The sequence below is a fragment of the Camellia sinensis genome, unplaced genomic scaffold (assembly GCF_055761805.1).
Source record: "Camellia sinensis isolate YWXY unplaced genomic scaffold, ASM5576180v1 Unanchor1, whole genome shotgun sequence".
NCBI classification, from domain to species: domain Eukaryota; kingdom Viridiplantae; phylum Streptophyta; class Magnoliopsida; order Ericales; family Theaceae; genus Camellia; species Camellia sinensis.
Window position 1 is genome coordinate 21177629 of NW_028128987.1, and position 9901 is coordinate 21187529.

The 9901-nt window shown below is 35.9% G+C and overlaps 2 protein-coding genes across 2 annotated transcripts; both read right to left on the reverse strand.

The window, feature by feature from the left end:
- Nucleotides 1-319: 319 nt before the first annotated feature.
- Nucleotides 320-966, reverse strand: LOC145814125 (uncharacterized). Its single transcript, XM_082910651.1, has 2 exons — nt 897-966; nt 320-804 (listed from the first exon to the last, which is right to left on the reverse strand). Exons 1-2 carry the CDS (start codon nt 964-966, stop codon nt 320-322), a joined length of 555 nt encoding a protein of 184 aa, XP_082766777.1.
- A 1729-nt stretch (nt 967-2695) lies between these two features.
- LOC145814126 (L10-interacting MYB domain-containing protein-like) lies at nt 2696-3709 on the reverse strand. Its single transcript, XM_082910652.1, has 2 exons — nt 3458-3709; nt 2696-3352 (listed from the first exon to the last, which is right to left on the reverse strand). Exons 1-2 carry the CDS (start codon nt 3707-3709, stop codon nt 2696-2698), a joined length of 909 nt encoding a protein of 302 aa, XP_082766778.1.
- Between the last annotated feature and the right edge of the window lie 6192 nt (nt 3710-9901).

Below are 9901 nucleotides of genomic sequence, written 5' to 3' on the forward strand. Positions count from 1 at the left end.
TCAAAATATTTCATTTTTACCTTTAAATGTCTTCCTAAAAAATAAAAATACAAATTGTATAAAAATTCACCAAGGATAAAAAATTTAAAAAAAAAAAAAAACAATTGTCTTATGATATTCAGCTTCCAGCTTCCCAAATGGGTTTCAAAACAAAAGTAACTCCTCATATGTAAATTAAAAATAAATAAATAAATAATTTTAAAAAATAAAAATTGTATATATAACTCATCATAAAAATATTAAGAAAAATAAAAAAAAAGCTTCACTAGGCCAAAATAACTCCTCATATGTAACCGTATATATTATTCGTAAAGATTGATTACAGCCGTAGCTCACGGCGATTTTGCACCAACACATTTCTAATAGATTTTCTAAATTCGTTCATTTCTATATCATCATCACCCGCTGGGTCAAGCTCATCATCATCATCACCAACACCCGCTGCGTTGGGCATGTCGCTAAAAATAAAATGTTCCGCATTAGCAACCCTGTTGAATGCTTCATCTTCGTTTGAGTTGCGGCGTATGAAATTATGTAGTGCCATTGAAGCCCCAACCAATGGCACTTGCACTTTCCCAAAATCATACCGAGGCATGTTATGTAGAAAACCCCAACGTGCTTTCCACACTCCGAATGTACGTTCAATTGCACTCCTTAATGAGGAGGGCACTGTGTTAAAAACTTCGTTCGCGTTGCGTGCTCGTCCAGTCACACGGAACTGTTCTTGGTGATACCGACATCCTTTAAACGGTGCAAGAAAGCCTTTCTGATTCTTGTACCCTGCATCAACAAGGTAATACTTTCCTGTGTGTGTCCAAATAATTTTAATTAGTAAGAAATGTTAATAAAAAGACAATAAATCAGTCATGATATTGAACAGTGCCACTTCATTTTACCTTCTACTGGGTGTGGAAATTTTTTTGCCGGATCTTGGGTAACCTCGTTAAATACTCTACTGTCATGCATACTACCCTCCCAGCCGCAGGAGATGAACGTAAAACACAAGTCAAAATCTCAAACTGCAAGGATATTTTGCGTGTGTCGTCCTTTACGACCAAAATATGGCGGTGCCTCACGCGGATTCAAATTTGCCTCCACATGCGTCCCATCCAACGCCCCAATACAGTCCTGCATGCTCATATAATGCAAACATGCCATAAGTGACTAGTAAAATTACATTTTGGACATACACAACTATTTTGACACATGGCAAATTAACGAACATGTTACACCTCACCCTGAATGGCAAATATTTTGGTTGCGACTCCAAGTATGGATGTCTACTATTTTGAGGCCTTGTCGGTCGACAGTGGGCTCGTGTAAATTCCTTCATTGCTCTAAGAACACGCTTAAAATGACGCCACACTGTCTCCCCTGAGTGTTGGAAGCGGTCTTCAATATCCCAACTTGGGAAGCCTCGCAACACGTATATAAACATCCCCACACTCTCAACTACATCAATACCATGCGGACGCTGCGGGAGTTCGAGACCAAAATCGGCTACTAATGTGTTACACAATTTTATGAACACATCCCTTGGCATCCTAAAATTACGCTGAAACGCTTCTTCTCGGCCTGTAAGCATCTCCTGCATCCATAATCTCCCGGTCAACGCAGATGTGTGAAATGGAGTCCTGTCAACGTATGCGTACTCATTGGCCACGCGACTCATTGGCCACGCGTGCAATTTCTAGCCATATCATTGATGTTGTCATTTCCATCTCCCCGATTGTCTCGCGTATCCACGTATTAATTTGGCCATTGCACACAACACCCGCGCTACTACCCTCTTGCGGATCCATTGATGCTGTATAACAAATTCAACCAAGAACACAAAAAAAAAAAACAAAAAAAAAAACAAAAAAAAAAAACAAAAAAAAAGAAAAAAAAAAGAGGTGATTCAAATGCATAACGTATGTTACTCTTGCAACCATGCAAGCCTATTGGAATCAAATTTGAATAACAAGAACACACCTTTACTAGGGGACGTCAGCTGAAGTGTGAATATCTTAACTGCTACTGAAATTGCTTACTCTTGTGATGCGCATGTATTGGACACCCCTGTGTACAAATAAATAGGTAGGCTTCCCCAACTACAAATTCATTCCTGTGGGCACGTGAATACCTTGGCCAAGTATTTGTACACCATCACATGGGCAAGTGTATCCCCCTTTAGCAGAAATATCAATTCACATAACTTTTACAAAAAGTATAAGATTCCAATTGCAGTCAGCATGTACAAATAGGTTTCACTTTTTGGATTTATATTAGTTTTTTAATTGAGAACATGTCTTTTTTTTTTTTTTTTTATGGGAAACCCATAACAACTGGAAAAAATAAAAAAATAGAAAAAAGCTTATAAATAAAAACATCCCAAGTTCAGAAACATAAGTAAATAAGCAAAAAAAAAGTTAAAAAAAATAAAAAAATTGTAACTAAAAAAAAATGATCATACTCTACTGTCCATGCATAAGCTCCTAATTTTTGGAATGGTCACACACCTACCATTCAAACGTGTTTAACGTTCAACACTGCATAACAGCTGGGTTTTACACACCATAATAGGAAACACAAAAATAAAGAAAATAAATAAACATATCCCAAGTTCACAAATAGAAGTAAATAAGAACAGAGAAAAAAAAAAAAAGAAAAAAAAGCACAAAGTAGTTAACATTGCACTTGTTCCTTCCAAGCTTTAATTAAGGTCAAGCACCCCATCCCGCCCAAATAGAGATACACCGCGGGTTCCACTGACAACAGTTGGATGACATATGGCACGCTTCTCTTTTAACCACGCAACAATGCAATCAACGGGGAGGCCCATCATGAGGTCGCGGTTGTCCGGTGAATCCATTAGCGAGCATGCAAAAGAAAATAACGAACCACCCAGCTCCAATCCTGAAACATTCATAAGCCTCGCAAGACAATCCCCAACAGTGTTCTCGCCCCTTTCTGTCACAACATATTGGGTGACTTTCAGCTCCCTGCTTTGTTTCCTAACAGCCTCCACAAGGTTGTCCATGCTACTGGCCACTGTACCAGGGGCTGCCCTCTTTCGACGCTTTGCGTTGGCTGATCCATCTGCAGTGGACTGTGGGGGAGCATCATCAAATAGCGAAGAATCAACCACGTTTTCGCCGCCTCTATCAGGCACAATAATAGGTGGTGTGCCATCACTAAGAGGTGCCATGCCACTGTCAGCGTCTGCATCATTGGCGACCACATCATCATCACGGATTTCAGTTGGGGTCCATGCATGTTTTCCTGTTGCAGAAGCGCCCGAGTACACCATTTCCATAAGCTCCAAGTGCTCCAAGGGCTTTGTCTTGAACTTTTCACATCGCTGGTTCATCTGACAGAGTAAAAAAAAAAATGTCAAGCAACCCAACAACAATTACTTTGTAAACAATAAAATGAAGAAGGCAGCTGTTATTTGGAAAAGTAAAGTACATCATACCGCTTGCATTTTCGCCCACCAATGCTCAGGTGCTGTGAACAAACCCGTGGCCTGGTCATATCCTATTCCTGTGAAGCCTTGACTAGCATCTTGCAACTTTTTCCAGGCAACCCAATCTTTTTTCAGATTGTCATATTTGTTTTTAATTTGTTTGGCCGAATGTCGCATTTCGGTTTTCTCATAGAACTTGTTGGCAATATTCTTACACCCAGTGCTAGATAAGGCACATAGTTGTCGGTTACCTTTCTTCATTTCACCAAGGACAAGTTGTAGGTACAGCTTAGTGTTGTCACTATCCCAAGTGCATTTGTGGACATGTGAGTTTTGGCTTGATGTCACACCCTTGCCATGTGTTTTTGAAGGGGTACGGGGTGAAGTACGAGTGGTTGCCATCACACTACGAGTGGGTCATAAGTGTAGTTCACAAGAAAATGAGCATACAGCGCAAGACAATTAATTACATGTATAGAAGTAGCAATACAACAACGCATGCAATCCAATTAGTTAATTTCTTTACAGTACAACAACGTAGCAGTGGTCGTAGACAACAAAAAATAAGGTTTCTTGAATATGAAAATACATACAGTCATACAAAAGTTCATAATGAATTACATCGACATGTCTAATACAGTGAAAGAGGCATAATATGCAAGTTACACGTATAACTACGTCCAACGTCAGGGTGTCCGGTCTTGAAAATAATACAAAAACCCACAAAATGAGCATGAATCACATACGAAACAACAAGGCAATCACTATGACGCTCAACGCACCGACGACTGTCCAAAGCAAACGTAGGCTCTGATCTATGCGATCAACGTCACTACGTAACCCCAGATCGACGTCATTCGGAGGGAGGTCATTAGCAACCCTTTCTCCGCGAAACTCGTCACACCAACCTACCCACGAAACACATTTCTGGCATACACAAGTTCAGTAGTTAGAGTCATTTATTTATGACATAACCGTAAATGACAAGTACAGGAGTACATGCATTGAATAGCGGTAATACGCACCGTTGGACTAGGGCAAACATAGTATGCACGACCTGGGTTTTTGTTAGATCTAGAAATCTTTACAAAGCAGTGTCCAAAGCCACATGCACACATCCTTCGTGGCCATGAAGAAGTGGCAGTTGACATCGAGGAAGCCATTTCTGTGGTGTGTAGTGGAATAAGAAATGTTAACATGTCTCCTTATAGTGGTGTGGAACAAGAAATGTCAATGGATGTGTTTCTTAAACCCCAGATGCATGTGTCATCATATGGGTGTCGGAAAAATGTAACCCATGGACAACTTGTGACTTATTACATGTAGAGAACACCTAATACAGATAATCTTAAAATGAAATTTGTGGCTTTTTTGGCTGTTATACCATTTCCTCAATTCATGTGAAAAATGGAAACATGCAAGCCATCTTTGCACTTCCCAACAGTACTACCACATCCACCATATGACAAAAAAATTTAAAGAACTAGTTGGGAGCATAAGGACCAATTTCAACATCAGCTTTTCCCGAAAAAATAAAAAGGGAATGGAGGATAAGATTTTTAAACTATTTGAAGCAATTGTTTTCTAATTGCAGGATAACATAGATGAACCTTATGAAGTTCCACTGTTTTCTAATTGCAGGATAACATTTGATCTCTTAAATGGTTTAGAGCTTATAAAAATAATGGTTTTAAGGTTTGTGAAGACAAAAGAACAAATAATGGGCTTTGAATGATTTTTTTTTTTTTTTTTTAGAACGGATGACACTTGGTGGATTATAAACTGCAATTTTGCTGGAAAAATATCTTCGTGGGGGTTTTCTGACAGCAATAAAGAGAAGTAGAATAACAAGGACAAGGAATGGAAGCAAACAAAAAGCACACTCTTTGTCAACCAAACTTTTCAAACTTCATCAAATTACTGCAATATCATTTGGCAAGGTAGCTTCAATAAGAGATGTAATATAAGGAGAAAAATTTGAGGATGTAAGATAACTAACTTAAACTTTTGAAGAAAAAAAAAAAAAAAAAACCACCAAGTAACAGATTCATGAGGCCAAATAATCATATAACATCTGGAAAAAAAAAAAATTCCAAGTATTGAAGCTTGTGATCAACCACAAAACAAATAAAAAAACAATAACAAGAACAAAAACACACAGAAGTAAAAGTGTTATGAGGTCAACATAATCAAATATAACTCCAGGCAATCCAAGTAGGTAAGCTTGTGATCAACCACAAAGGCAGGAGATTGGAGAAGAGGACTCATCTCAAAGCTGTTTGGCAGTACAATGCCTATGCATGAACCTTCCTTGTTTATTACATTCATCTTTTTCAGCACATTATGAGAAATTAAAGCATATGATCCATACAGAAAACCCAGTAGAAGAACCAAACATCCCAATGACATTAACCTTATATGAGTATCCATGTCTCTGTCTCTCTCTGGAAATTGAAAAGCTTTGGAGAGCATTCAATAGTGGAGACACAGACAGATTTGTGAATCTAATCAATGTGAAATTAATAAAGAAGAATATAAAATTTGTTTTGCACCATCTATTAAAAAAAAAAAATTAAAAACAAAAATCTTTATTCATCAACTCTGTTTTTCCTGTGGTTGGAGATGCAGTTTAGTGGCTATAAATACCAACAGGCCTTTTTTTTTTTTTGGGTGTAGTCGATAGATGCAGCCATGTACACAAGCAGAATGAGTCATTGGTTTTGTACAGAACCAGGTACATAAGCAGAATGAGTCATTGTAAGCTTCCCCAACTCATTGTTTTTTGTTGTTCAAAAGCAAAATAAGCAAATCTGAAAGGGGTATCCATAGGTCGCAATTAACAAATTTCTACTAAATTTGTTTCATCGCAAAATAAGGCCAGCAGAAGTAGTAAAAATAAAAATGAAAAATAAATACATAAAAAAATAAAGCACACAGTGGGTAAGAAGATGGCAATTAGACCAGTGTTTACCCAAAAAATCCCAAAAAAACAAAAAGAATAGCAGATGGTAGTCAGAAAGCCAAATAACACTTGTAATGTCATCAACGGAACTGAAAATTAACAGATCTATTTGTAATTTAATAGTTTCTACACATGTTGTTGCAAATCACGGGTAGCAGATTTGCAGCAGAGGGAAGAGGCTTACATGATTGTGTAGATCAACCGAGGAAGACGACTTTGGTAGAGGGAATTCGGTGGCGATGTCGATGGCCGACACTAGGAACAAGTCTTACGCGGCGTCCACAGCAGCGGTGCAGCGGAGCGAAGACGATCTGAGAAGGGGAGAAGAACAAGAGGCGTGAGATGCAAAATGGTGAAATGTTTTGACGAAACAAACCCTAAAGTGAATGGAGGGTATATTCGTAAATACCCCCTCTCACGTTGCCAAAACAAGCCTTTGTTCGTCAAACTCATTTGGGAAGCTGGAGCATGTGAAATTCTGTAATTTGCAAATGAGAAGGGGGTATTTTGGTCATTTTACACTATGCCATGATGATATGACAACATAAAAAATTATTAACTAAAAAAGTCAAAAAGTCACTTTTTACCAACTTCCCAAATCATTTGTCTAAAAAAGCTAAAAGCTTGGTTAAAAGCCAAAAAGTCACTTTTTACCATCTTCCCAAAACAACCCAAAAAAGCCACGTTTAGCGTTTTCATCAGACGCCCAAACACGGCTTTTAACCACGTTGCCAAAACAAGCCTATGCCATTGTTTGTGGGATTCAAGACTTCAATGAACTATTGAATGCAAAAACCCTAGAAACAAGATAGTTTATAGAGAGAATGAGTAGCTTCTTTCGCTAACCCATTAGGCTTTTAACAACCTTACAAATTTGAGCATTAGAATACATGCGTTGATAGAACACCAAAGATTGATAACTAGACTATCGAGTTGAAGTACAAACGTGAAAAGATATGACCTTTTTTTAAAGGAAAAATGTATATCTTTTACAATCTAAGTTTTTAAGAAAATCTTAATCACTTTCGTTGTACTAATAAAGTTGATGGGTAGCTAGCTACCGGGAATGCATATCTTCTATTATAGAAATACAATTATATGTATTATTGCTTTCTTATAATTAATTATTCACTATGGAAAAATGTTGGTTTCAAAAAATTAGTAGTCATTAGACATTACAAAATAACATGAGATAAAAATCTACGATAAAACCCTTAATATCAATAGAAACATATGCCAAATTGTCGCACTACACATAATAATAATATTTTTAAACGTTGAAACAATAATCAAAAACATAATTATAGAAAAAAATGAAATCAATAGCAGTTGTTATGATCTTAGGTTTGAAGATTTGTTTCATAAGCATAACTACATATATAGCTCCAAGTTCCAAATTTGCTTGCTCCTCAAATCAATGCATGCTCTTTAATGCTTCTTTAGGGCTCTTGCATATCGTAGTCCACATCCATTGCATAAAGTCTGAAATGAAAACATATATAAGTAAAAGGGGGTTATTATATATCATCTAAATATTTTACCAAAATTTATCACTTATGTAAACTTTCAGTGGTACGGTGCATTCTATTTTTGATAAATATAATGGTTCTTACCTATATACATAATGTTGGTTTGATAGATCTATGTAAGATGTGAAATAAAATGGTGAAATATATCTAATATTATTTCATTTATTTTTTCAATCAACAAATTTTTTTTTATTTTTTTTTATTTTTTTATAATTGGCGTAATGGAGAAGTACAAAAAGTACATCAAAATACTAATAAAAGGGCAATGAAAAAAATGTCATTGCGTAAGAACATATACTAAGTAAGTTAACACATGATAAGAATCTCGAGCTAGTGTAACTCAGTGTGATTTGTACTTAAGTTTTTCTTAGGTTGTTTGATTAGGGATTTGTTGAAGTGTCAAAACAACTGGCTTCTTTTCAACAACTTTTTCTTTTTCATTGAATGGATTTTGAATCCAGTTATTCTTCATCTGGAGTTTAAGATGTTGCCTAAACAACCAACCATATTAAAGAAATAAAAACCACCCTCACAGCCCCATAAAAATCCACTCAACTTAGATCATTATAATTAATTATATTACAACGATTGAGAACAATCTACAAACATAAGAAAATATATAAATAAATAAAAACACAAATTACAGTTCCAGTTAGGGCTGCAAATGAAAAGCCGTTCATGAATAAACTCTAGTTCAACTTATTGAAGGCTCGTTTGATCTCGGTTTACTTACTAAATAAACGAACTCAAGTTTGAATTTTAAGATTGTATAATAAATGAGCCGAGCTTGAGCTTAATATTCCTTGGCTCGATTAGGCTCACGAGCTCAATAATATATATATATACATTAAAACATTTCAATTACTCCATAATTCATGATCGTTATTATTTACTATTACAAATAATCATACAATTTTGGAAGCTTCACATGTGCTTTCCTTAATGCATAATGGCTATGATAGTAGGGCCAATTTTGGAAGCTTCACATGTGCTTTCAAGTCACTAATGCTAATTAAAAATTTAGCATTACTTTTACCCAATGAGCAATGCACATTTGATTATTTCAATAATCTTTATCTCTTTTATTTCTGGCTAATCAGATATAATTCCATTCCTCGTTAATCACAGAGTCCACATTGTGGAAAAAAGAAAAGGATGCACAAATTCGCTTCATTGAATCCTTAAAACTAAAACAAAACCACATAATAGCTAAATCATTCCCCCCCCCCAAAAAAAAAAAAAAAAACTAGACACATGGCACACCAAATAATCTAAGACTTTTATAAAACATGCTTTGTTGGCTCATAAACAACATTGCTTGTTGTTTACTTTTCTTCTTATTATAGCAAATGAAGTTTGCCAATAGAAACTTTGAACATTGGTGGAATAAAATTCTTCCTAACACATCTGATAAACATATTTTTCTTGCCTATACATCTTTTAAGTTGCTTTTCCAACTTTCAATGAAGAGCGTTCTTTCCACTATCAATAAGATTAGCAGTTACAGTTGGATTTAGTGAGTGCTTCTTCTATCCAAACAATCATTTTCTAAATTGTGAGGTCCATTGTGAGTTGATCTCATGTAGTGATTATAATTTTGCTACAAGTGCCTTATTTTGACTAGAAACATAAATATTCTAGGGTAAAATACCTTAAACGTGTATCTCCAATCCAAGCACTGACCAGAACTTCAAATTTTTCCTATTTACAATCATATTACTCTGCTGCACCATATTAATAAAAATAGATTGATTTGGATCTAGATTTATAATATTTCTCTACATATTCGAAAAGTCCTATTCTCAAATTTCCAAGGTTATTATTCAGAACGTAATATTTTATAATTCACAATAATAACTCTTGTCCATAGAGAATCTTCTTCATTCCCAAATCTCCATTACCATTTTGAAAGTAGGGCCAAATTAAAAGATTTGAGAGACTCACCCTAATCCTCCGAATTCC